The following is an 11,441-nucleotide window of genomic DNA, read 5'->3' on the forward strand; positions in this document are numbered from 1 at the left end:
CGGGGTCCCCTCTCTCCAGGACGAGCACCCAGGGAGCCACTCTCCAGCTCCTGGGCAGACTTTGGCTTTGGGCCTCACAACGACCCTGCGAGGTAGGCGCCAACCTGCTCCTCTCCAGGTGAGACAGAGACACGAGGGCAGCTGGGCGATGGGTGCTTGGTCACTGCAGTGCCGGGAACAGACCCGAGACCCAGGGCTCCCGGGCACGGGGGACAGGCCTCCCCTTTTGTGCCTCCCCCAGCCCGGGGAGCCTGGGTCTCCTGCTTCCAGGGCCACTGGGCTGTGTCCAGACCCCCATCAGGCCCTTCAGGCAACACAGCCGGCTCAGTCAGGTCAGAGTTCAGGTTCTGCCATGCCCTGGGCTGCTCTCAGGGCAGGAGAAGTGGCCTGGGGCAAGGCTGTAGGACCCCAGCTGAAATCTCAGACGTGCCCACACCCCGGATGCAGCTTCCTGGGCTGGGCAAGCAGGAAAAGGGGCAACAGCCAGGTCCTCACCCAAGAAGCCCCTCCAGCCCCACGAGGAAAAGGTCCTGTTTGGCCCCCAGCTTCAGGGACCAGGGCTCAGATAGGCCTCTGGCACGCCTGGCTCCCTAGCTCAGGGGAACTCCTCTGTGGTTACGGGGTCCTCACAACTCCGCACCTTCCACGCTGCCTTCAGTCCCAGGGAAAGGCCAGGTGCTACCCCTGTGAAATTAGGACAGTGTTGGCTGCGGGTGCGGCCTGGACATGGTCCTGCTGGGAGCGGAGCTGCAGGTGCCGGATCCCAGCAGCCCTGGGGCTGACTGTCATCAGGTGGGGGAGCCCAGGAAGAGCCCTACTCCTGGAGGGGTGCAAGGCTCCTTCCTGCACCTGGAGCAAGAGTGGCTTATAACACAGCCGGGATAGGCAGAGTCCTGGCTGTCCGGCCACCTGCAGGTCCTGTGGGTGCCTGGCCAGGCGGTCAGTCCGAGGGGCCTTGGCACGCCTGGCAGTCCTTCATGTCGTCGGAATAGTCCTCAATCTGGATGGTCATGGTATGGAAGTGGAACCTCCCCTGGAGGCGGGCGCTGGCCGTCTTCAACACAGCCTGGGCATCTGCATTCTCACCTAGGGCACCCGAGAATGTCTACTCACTCTTGCTCTTTGGGGACAACCGGGAGCCCAGGTCACATACCCTCCCCCCAGCAAAACAGGGCAGGGCCTATTGCACACGTGTGTGCCAATGTCCTTGCATGGGCAGTGCCTGTATCCACGGTCATCACGACCCCTGGGGGATGGCCCCAGGCCTTTGGCTACCTCTCCTCCTCACCCTGCCCTGAGTGCCCCAACCACTCACCGATGGCGATGTGGACGGAGAGCACGGGCTGAGCCACGGTCAGCGCCCAGATGTGCAGACTGTGCAAGGCTTCCACGCCTTCCACCGACAGCAGCAGATCCCGCACAGCTGTGAAGTCCATGCCCTTGGGGGTTCCTAAGGACGACAGGGACAGAGGCAAAAGAAACAGCTGCCCCTCCCATGCTCACAGGTGCGGGGCTGGCACTCCCTCCTCCAAGTGCCCCTGGCCAGCAGGACGGTGCCCAGCGCCCTCCCCATCGGCTCAGCTGGCTCCGTCGTCTGCTTCACTCCTGCACTGAGGTGGCTGTGTTCATTGACTGTCCCCTCCTAGACAGCAGGCCGTCTGCTTTGTTCACCACCCTGGAGGTTTTCTGGCCAATGCCACGCTCCAGACCATGGCTCCCTGCCACCAGGCTGGGATCCCCCTGACCCATACATACACCCCATTTCAGGCTTAGAGCTTGAGAGCCAAGAGCAAAAGGGGAGCCCCTGACGCTGTTACCTTCCATCAACACCAGGATCACATCTCTCAGGATGGTCAAGGTTGTCCCCAGGACCAGGACGGAGAAGAGGAAGGTGCAGATGGGATCTATATACTTGTACTCGGGCTGTGAGACGAGAGGAAGGCAGACCTGGGGGTCACCACCCACCTCTTACTTCCCTTCTCCTCTCCCACCCAGCGCTGGGGGGAGAGGGGCTGCCTCTGCAGAGTGGGCCTGCGCCTCACCCTGGCCCTGCCCCCCAGCTTTCTACCATTCACTGCGTATCTGGAAGAACAGACAGACGGAGCATAGTTCAGGAACAGGCACGGGCCCTTCCCACCTTCCTTGCCCGAGGGCTGAGACATGGGCAGAGCTAACGGGAATCCTAGATACCATGTGAGCCACCACCCCCATTTTCTAGATGGGAAAACTGAGGCTCATCCAACGGCTGACCAGGGGGAGAGCCAGGCTTCCAAGCAAATGTCTAGCTCTTTCCACCACATCTCCCTGCCGCAATACAGTGGGCCACGCCCAGGCTTCAGCAGCACAGTGACCAGCTGTGCGACTTCACTGACCCCTTCTGAGCTGCCTGCCCTGCAGGGTTGCTGGGAAGGTCAGAAGTGCTCACGCTTGGTGGGTACTAGAGAAAAGTTCCTTCCTTCCACCCTTTTGCCCAGAACTGGGATAGAGTGAAAATCTGGGAGGGGTCCTGTGCAAAGATAAACAGATGCTCCACATTCCCCTGCCCCACCCCTACCGTCTCCCCTGCCCCCAGGCCCCAGCTCTGACCTTGAAGTATAAGATATAGGCTGCCACCAGGACACCCAGGCTCTGCAGAAAGTCCCCGATCACATGGACGAAAGCAGCTCGGACACTGGGGTTCTCCTGTGGCTGGCTGGCGTCGTGGCTGTGCCCGTGGCCGTGCCCATGGCCAGACTGGTGGAGGGTCAACCCCATTCTATTAAAGTGGAAACAATGTCAAGGGGCAGGTAGGGGCCACCTTCCGGAGCTGGTCTTGCTGTGGGCCAAAAGTGTCCAGCCCGATACACTGTGTGATCCCTCTGCCCCGAGGAGCCCAGCCCCCCAGGTCTCCCATCTGAGAGCCACAGGAGAACGCCAAGGCCCAATTCCATGCTAGGCTGGGTCTGGGCCTGACAATGCCCCAGAGCCATGTCTCAGAGTCGGAGGGCGAAATGGAGGAGGTCCCCTGGTTCACCCCATCGTGTCACAGATGGGGAAACTGAGGCCACTGAGCAAGGGAGAGAAAGAGCCCCAAGTAGGCCCCTCATGGAGACCGGTCTCAGGCACATCACCTTGGACAGGGGCTTGGATCCTGCCCCAGAGCCAGTGAGCCTTGTGGCTCCCACTTCAGCCCCCAAGGCTATCACTGACAGGTGCAGCAGAGTGGGGAGAGTTGATGTGGCCCCAGGTTTGTAGCTCCTGATGTCCTTGGCCTAAGCAGGACACAGAGGTTCCCGGTACCAGAGCTCAGAGCATTCCGGAAGTTCTGTCCCTGTGGCCTCTGCAGGTTGTGGCTTGGCCTCCTTCCACTGAGAGCAGACGCGGGGACATACGTGACCGGCGGGAGCAGGGGGAAGCACGGGGAACCGGGGCCACACTCACATGACGTTCACAGCCACAGCACAGCCGGACGTGATCAGCATGGTGGCCCCTTCAATCTCATACTCCCCGGAGATAAGGCGCTGCACGGCCAGGTACACCAGCACGCCGGTCACCACCCAGATGGACAGCACGGACAGCAGGGCTCCCAGGATCTCTGCGGAAGAGCCCGGCCCCAGCACCAACCTTACATGGGCCCTAAGCCCCCCACCCCAAACTTCCCTCCCTCTGCCAAGTCAGGGCCTGGGTCCTCTGGGACCCACTGAAGCCACGACTGCCACTCCCATCACTCACATCTGAACAAGTCAGAGCCGGAAGGAACTTAGAAGTCTTCTGGATCAATCTTTTGTGTTTTACATGGAAACAAACCGATTTATTGAAATAAATGCCCTGGAGTCAGTGTTGTGGCTCAGCAGGTTATGCTGCTACCTGCAGGGCCAGCATTCCATATGGGCACCGGTTTGAGTCCCAGCTGCTCCACTTCCGATCCAGCTGCCTGCTAATGCGCCTGGGAATGCAGCAGAGGATGGCCCAAGTGCTTGGGCCCCTGCACCCATGTGGGAGACCCAGGTGGAGTTCCAGGCTCATGGCTTCAGCCTGGTTCAGCCCCTGCTGTTGCTGCCATCCGGGGAGTGAACCAGTGGATAGAAGATTCTCTCTCTCTCTTTCTCTCTGTAACTCTCTTTCAAATAAAGAAATCTTTAAAAATAAATAAGTAAAATAAATGTCCTTTGCTCAGCTGGCAAACTGAGATGACTAACAGCAGCGGCTGGGCCACCTCCACACAGAAGACAGCGCTAGTGCAGTCCAGGAGTGGACAAGAGAGTTTAAAGCCTGTCACTCCCAGTGGGCTCCGTGACCTTTCCCTCCCCCAGAGCTGATCCCTGCAGCTGTGTACAATGCTAATGCTATTGTCATTTGAAGTTCTTGAGTGACTGCATTTCTTAGGAAGGTGAACTTGGCTTCCTGGCAGACATGGAGCTCCTGGATGTCTGGAAGTTCCCAAAGAACATCCTCTTCCTGGACCCAAGTCACCCTCCTGGCCTTACTCAGGGACCCACCCACTAGAGCCCCCTTGGAACCTGCTCAGACCCACATGCTCTCCCCCCCATCAGCAGCCAGGCTACTCACCAGCTCGCTGCCAGCCGAAGTTCATGGTCTTGGTGGCTGGTCGGGAGGACATCCAGAGGGAGAAGAGGCTGATGAGCATGCTGGCAAAGTCGGTAAGCAGGTGGGCCGCGTCGGTCATGATGGCCAAGCTGTGCGCCAGGTACCCACCTGCAGGGGCGGGGCCAGGAGGGTGCAGGGTCTGTACCAGCTCCCTGAAGAGCCGACTCCCCAGCCTGTGCGTGCAGCAGAGGGCATCAGTCTTCTTTGGAGACCTCATTAACAGTACAACTGTGAGCAAATAAACGACCCTCTCTTTCTGAATCTCAACGTCCGCACTCTGTGAAATGGGCCAACAACCTCTCCTTGGAGAGTGAACGTGAAAATCAAGCTCAGTTAGGGCCTGGAAAGCAGAGTGGGCGCTCAGCAAACGCTCTCTCCCTCTGGACGTCCAGGCCTTCCCTTACCCACTAGCTGTGTGGGATCCCTGGCAAGTTATTTAACCTCAACATGCCTCAGTTTCACCCTCCGTAAACTAAGGAGAGTAACAGCACCCGATGACAGCACCAGACTGTGAGAGAGTGTGTGTCTGAGCAGCACGGTGTGTGCTCCATCGATGGGGCTGCTGGTTACTATTACTGGGACGCCCAGACCAACCAGACGCCAGCTTTCTCTAATCAGCACAAAAGTCCTTACCGACGACTTCTCCGATCATGAACACCAGGCAGATGGCAGAGGCCACACAGAGCTGGCGCCGGGCCTGCTCCCTCTCGGGGTCGTGGTGACTGTGTGGACCCCTCTGGGCATGGCAGTAGTGGTTGCTCTGGGCAGCCAGCTCCATGGCCTGCATGTCCAGGCCAGGCCCAGGCAGAGGGGTCCAGTCGGTCCCCTTCTGCCACAGAGATCCCATGTAGGACCTGGCCAGAGAGGAAGGAGAGGGGACGCTCAATTCCAAGGTGGGGGTGGGGAGGGCCGACCCCAGCCCGGTTTCTCTGTGGGGTCTTGGTGTTCCCACCTGTTCAAGCTCACCTGTCCCTGATCAAGCGAGAAGCCTGTGTTTGGAGGGAGTGGGGAATGAGAGTCTTGGGGCCCTGGCCCTGGGGTGTTCCCCCCTCCCCCATCCCTTCCAGGGCCTAGAGGAGGCCAAGACCTTGGGAACAGGCCAAGGGGCAGGCTGATTAGTGGAGCACGGAGAAAGAACAGAGCTCTGGTTCTAGAAGGGCAGGGCCCCCTCCTGCACACTTGGGGACACAGAGCCCCCCCAGCAGCTGCCTGGGGGCAGAGTGCTGGGCTGGGGGCAGGGTGGGGGTGGGGAATCCAAGCATCGGAGCACCCCCCCGACACCCTCTCCCCGCGCCTCGAGCGGAAGTCAGGATCTGCGCTGGGCCCACAGACAGAAATGATCCCCCGGGTCAGGCGGCCAGGGTCAGGCGGCCAGGGTCAGACGGCCACAATAAATTTCCTCTTCCCTAAACACCCCACCCTTTCTGCCTGGTCCTAGTTCCAGCGGCAGCCAGGACTGCGAAGAGGAGCTGCGGCCGCCCAAATTCCTGCCCCTCCCCAGGCTGCCGCCTCACCGGACTCCAGTCCTGCGGTCCAGCAGGTGCAGCTTCTCGGTGTCCTCCATGCAGCCCCTTGCGCCCCGCGCCGCTGCCTCTCCTCTCCAGAGGCGCTCTAGAAGTTGCGCACGGGACGCTCCGCGGCGCGCACTACCTGTGCCGAGGGCCCGCGCGCCGCGCCCGCCCACGCTGCACGGGCTCTGGCTCCGGCTCGGGCTCCGGCTCGGGCTCCAGCTCCGGATCCGCTCCGAGCGCTCCCACGTGTCCGCGCCGCTGCCGCTGCGCCCCGCGCACGCCCGCTTTATCCGGCGCTCGCCACCCCGTGTGAAGCGGCCCGCGGCGCGTCGTGTGCAAAAGCCCGCGGGGAAAGGGCGGGGGTGGCCGGCTGCAAAGACGCCCGGGCGCAGTCCTCGCGCACCGGACCCCTGCGCACCCAGCCTCTGCGCCCGCCCGGGGCCCCGAGCCGCCTGCGCCCGGCCGCCGCTCCGGGGTACTGGGTTCGGACGGCGGGCGGCTGAGCCGCAGTCCCCAGCGCGGGATTCCTGGAGAAGTCCCCCCAGCCCTTGTTCTGTTTGCTCCCGCCTCAGTCTGCAGCAGGATCCTCCCGGGACTGAGGGACCCAGGCTAGCCCCTGAAGCGGTGGCCGGGCCGCGCCTCTACGGGCTCTGTGCAGCATCTGGAGCGCTCGTCTGTGTCCCCACTCCTACAAACATCGGTGTGGCCAGGCAGCGGCCGCGGGCGCCCTCGGAGCAGAACTGACTGCACCGCCACCCCCTTTCCCGCCTCCCCGTAGATACTCACGGGGTCCAGGAGGCCCTACAAGCGGCCAGTGTGAGGACGGGGTCTCCACCAGGAGCCGCTGGTCTGGCCCTTGTCCGACCTGGGCTCAGAGCCAATTGAAGCGGCTCCCGTGACCCTCTCCTCCCAACAGGTGCCCTTTTGTAGAAAGACCTGGGGGCTGGCGACCACCCTGGCTTTCACCCCACCACCCAGTGGTTATTTCAGTGTCTTCCCCAGCGGGAGTCATCCTAAGATGGCAGGGGTGTGGGGCCTGGCCTTGCCTGCCTGACTTGGGTTTCCACAGAGGGGAGGTGGGCGGTCTCAGACTCCCTGGTTTTCTTTTTCTTTTTTTTCTTTTTTTTTTTTTTTTTGAACAGGCAGAGTTAGACAGTGAGAGAGACAGAGCGAAAGGTCTTCCTACCGTTGGTTCACCTCCCAAATGGCCGCTACGGCCGGGGTGCTGCGCCAATCCGAAGCCAGGAGCCAGGCGCTTCCTCCTGGTCACCCATGTGGGTGCAGGGCCCAAGCACTTGGGCCATCCTCCACTGTCTTCCTGGGCCACAGCAGAGAGCTGGCCTGGAAGAGGGGCAACCGGGACAGAACCGGCACCCCAACCGGGACTAGAACCCAGAGTGCCGACACCGCAGGTGGAGGATTAGCCTAGTGAGCTGCAGCGCCGGCCTCCCTGGTTTTCTTTTCTTTTTTTTCTTGACAGGCAGAGTGGACAGTGAGAGAGAGAGAGACAGAGAGAAAGGTCTTCCTTTGCCGCTGGTTCACCCTCCAGTGGCCGCTGCAGCCGGCGCACTGTGGCCAGTGCACCGCACTGATCTGAAGCCAGGAGCCACGTGCTTCTCCTGGTCTCCCATGCAGGTGCAGGGCCCAAGGACTTGGGCCATCCTCCACTGCACTCCCGGGCCACAGCAGAGAGCTGGACAGGAAGAGGAGCAGCCGGGACAGAATCTGGCACCCCAACCAGGACTAGAACCCAGAGTGCCGACACCGCAGGTGGAGGATTAGCCTAGTGAGCCGCGGCGCTGGCCTCCCTGGTTTTCTTAAGGTGCTGTCGGAGGGTCAGTAGCCCCTGGAAAAGGCAAGGATTGCGGGTTACAGTCCCTGCATCCGGCCAGCCCAGGGCCGCAGATGGGAGTGGGACCTGCACATTTCTGAGCTTCCCGTGGGGAGATGCCCTCTGCACGCTCACTGGTCATCTCAGACAGTCTCACCTCTCCTCCCACCAGATCATAAACGCCTCGGGACAAGAGATGAATTGGCACACCTGTTCCATTTTAGCTCCTCTCAGCAGCTACCGGGCACTCGATACCTCTGGACTAAACTGAAATGAAGAAGCAGACAATGAAAAGGCTGGCCGCTTCTCCAACAGGAGTGAGCCGGGTGCCGCACACAGGAGCTCCTGCTCGGCTATCTCAGCTGTGGCTTGTACAGGATACGTGAAAACGTTTGTGGAAAATGCAATTAAAGTGTAAATTTATCAAACGATTTTTTGAAATCGACGCATGCGGGGAGTCTTCATTCGTGGCAATTTCTGCTATTATGAAACTCTTCAAGGATTTCAAAAGGGTTTTGCACCAAAATCAACATCTATTAATTCCTTTTATCTAGCATTTTTTTAAGTACTCACATTTTCAAACTGTTGTATGCTCAGATGACTTATAACCTATTTGGTGGCAATGCATTTACACTTTACAAAAATGTGTCATTATCTTTCTTGTTCCCTTTAATGCAAAGCACATTGTAAATTCTCGACACATGGGGCCAGCGTTGTGACACAGCGGGTTATGCCACTGCCTGTGACGCTCATTCCTTAAGAGCAAGGTGTAAGACCTGGCTGCTCCACTTCTGATGCAGCTCCCTGCTAAGGCGTCTGAGCTTGGGCACCTGGCTTCCATCCACCCCAGCCCTGGCTGCTGCTGCCATTTGAGGAGTGAGTGAACCAGCAGATGGAAGATCTCTTTGTCTCTCACTTCCCTCTAACTCTGCCTTTCAAATAAATAAATAAATAAATGTTTTTTTAAAAAAAATATGAGGGTACAGTTTTAAAACTTGTCATAGGACTCCAAGTCCCATTAAAAATGGTGGTAAAAATGCTACCTTAATTGTTGAAGTGACCATATTAAGTGTTAAAGTGAACATATAGATAGGATTAAGTGTTAAAGAGATCATATAAATAGCATCAAGTGCCTGGTAATAATATCAGAATTAAAAAGGAGGGAATGTACCACATGGGAAGCAGTCCACACTGCAGACTCATAGAATGACAATTGCTTGAAGTAACACTCTGACCTCAGAATCAGCAATTAAGGCATTCAGATGTGGCCAAAGAACTGGTGAGAGCATTTCGGGCATGGAGCCAAAACACTGTGGTCAAAAAAAATATCCTGCAGGAAGGATTTCTGTGAGTGAGACCCCAGTGGAAAGAAGGGGCCATCAAAGAAGGATGTACTTTTCTCTGAAGGGAGGAGAGAACTTCCACTTTGCTTATGGTCTTGTCTAAATACTGATGGAGTTTGTGGTCACAAAAGGCTTCCATAGCATTGGCAGTGGCAGCTGATGGCAAGAGCCTCAGGTGATCACTGATGTCATAAATAAGAGTGTCAATTGTTAAATCAGCAACAGAAGTCACTGTGCACTTACTTCTCATGTAGGACCTCTATCCTTAATGAGTTGTACTGTGAGAATTAACTGCAAAACTTGTTATCAAATGGTACTTTATATGTTGTGTGTGTGGGTGTAAACTGTTGAAATCTTTGCTTAGTATAGTATTAGTCTTCTGTATATAAAGTTAATTAAAAATGAATCTTAATGATGAATGAGATGGGAGAGGGAGTAGGTGGTAGGACAGGAGTTGGGGTGGGAGGGTGGGCATGGGGGGAAGAATCATTGTATTCTTTTTTTTTTTAAGATTTATTTATTCATTTGAAAAGCAGAGTTACAGAGAGGCAGAGGCAGAGAGAGAGGTCTTCCATTTGCTGGTTCACTCTCCAAATGGCCACAATGGCTAGAGTTGCACCGATCCAAAGCCAGGAGCCTGAAGTTTCTTCTGGGTCTCCCATGTGGATACAGGGGCCCAAGGATGTGGGCCATCTTCTACGGCTTTCCCAGGCCATAGCGGAGAGCTGAATAGGAAGTGGAGCAGCCGGGACTCAAACTGGCATCCATGTGGGATGCTGGTGCTGCAGACCTGGGGCTTTAACCCGCTGTGCCACAGCACCGGCTCCACCACTATAGTCTTAAAGTTGTACCTATGAAATTTACATTCATTAAATAAAAGCTTTAAAAAAATTCTCAACACACAGATTTTTAAGTCAGACCCTGTTACATATATTCATTTTATAAGAACTTTAACGTGGCTCAACAGGCTAATCCTCTGCCTTGCGGCGCCGGCACCCCGGGTTCTAGTCCCGGTCGGGGCACCGATCCTGTCCCGGTTGCCCCTCTTCCAGGCCAGCTCTCTGCTGTGGCCAGGGAGTGCAGTGGAGGATGGCCCAAGTGTTTGGGCTCTGCACCCCATGGGAGACCAGGAGAAGCACCTGGCTCCTGCCATCGGAACAGCGCGGTGCGCCGGCCGCAGTGCGCTACCGCGGCGGCCATTAGAGGGTGAACCAACGGCAAAGGAAGACCTTTCTCTCTGTCTCTCTCTCTCTCACTGTCCACTCTGCCTGTCAAAAATAAAAAAAAAAAAAAAAAGAGAAAAAAAAAAGAACTTTAACAACAATTTTCTTTAAAGCAATACTTTCCAATTATGCATGTAAAACTTTTTTAAAAAATTTATTTATTTTTATTTGAAAGCTGGATGTAAATGGGGGAGGAGCCTAGGCTGAGGTCAGAAGCCTAGAATTCCATCTGGGCCTCCCACGTAGGTGCAGGGGCACAAGCACCTGGGCCATCTTCTGCTGCTTTCCCAGGTGCATTAGCAGGGAGCTGGATCAGAAGCAGAGCAGTCGGGACTCATATGGTATGCTGGCGTCAGAGGCAGTGGCTTACCCTGCTGGGCCACCTTGCTGGCCCCTCAGGAACATTTTGTTTGGTTTTCACCCAGGGCTCCCGGCTCACAATGGGATCCCCAGGGGGAGTTGTACAAACTAGAATTTCTCTTCCCGGTGGTGAAGCTCCGAGACTAATCTGGCCCCGCCCTGTATGGAGGCGTGGCCACAAAGTACTCTCATTCTGGGAGGTCCTGCCATACCCAGGAGGGAGGAATGGTACACCTGGAAGAATCCAGACAGGCATGTCTGCGGGACTTCCCTGCCCTCTCCACAGCCACAAACGACACCCTTTGGATCCAGTCTCGGTTCTACAGAGTTGTCCATGTTCCACTCATGCATATGCAATGGAGTCTCCATAAAAACCAAAAAATGGGGCTCGGGGAGCTTCCAGAAAACTGAATGCATGGAGGTACCTGGAGAAGGCGTGGTAGCCCCAGGCTCCTGCCGCGTGTCTCGCCAGCTGCGTCTGGTCGTCGCTATGCTTTGCAATGTCCTTTATCATCAACTGCTAAATGTAAATGTCCCCTGAGTTCTACGAGCTGCTTGAGCAAGTTCTTTTTTTCAAAGGTTTATT

General features: G+C 57.0%; 1 protein-coding gene across 2 annotated transcripts; it reads right to left on the minus strand.

The window, feature by feature from the left end:
- Positions 1 to 940: 940 nt before the first annotated feature.
- SLC30A2 (solute carrier family 30 member 2) lies at positions 941 to 6,151 on the minus strand. 2 transcript variants are annotated; one of them, XM_062193178.1, is made up of 8 exons: positions 6,102 to 6,151; positions 5,221 to 5,441; positions 4,549 to 4,695; positions 3,421 to 3,574; positions 2,587 to 2,755; positions 1,818 to 1,923; positions 1,316 to 1,450; positions 941 to 1,086 (listed from the first exon to the last, which is right to left on the minus strand). In XM_062193178.1, exons 1-8 carry the CDS (start codon positions 6,149 to 6,151, stop codon positions 941 to 943), a joined length of 1,128 nt encoding a protein of 375 aa, XP_062049162.1. The 2 variants fall into 2 exon arrangements, with proteins under 2 accessions (XP_062049162.1, XP_062049164.1); XM_062193180.1 differs by lacking the exon at positions 4,549 to 4,695.
- Between the last annotated feature and the right edge of the window lie 5,290 nt (positions 6,152 to 11,441).

This window comes from Lepus europaeus, chromosome 5 (genome assembly GCF_033115175.1).
Source record: "Lepus europaeus isolate LE1 chromosome 5, mLepTim1.pri, whole genome shotgun sequence".
NCBI lineage: Eukaryota > Metazoa > Chordata > Mammalia > Lagomorpha > Leporidae > Lepus > Lepus europaeus.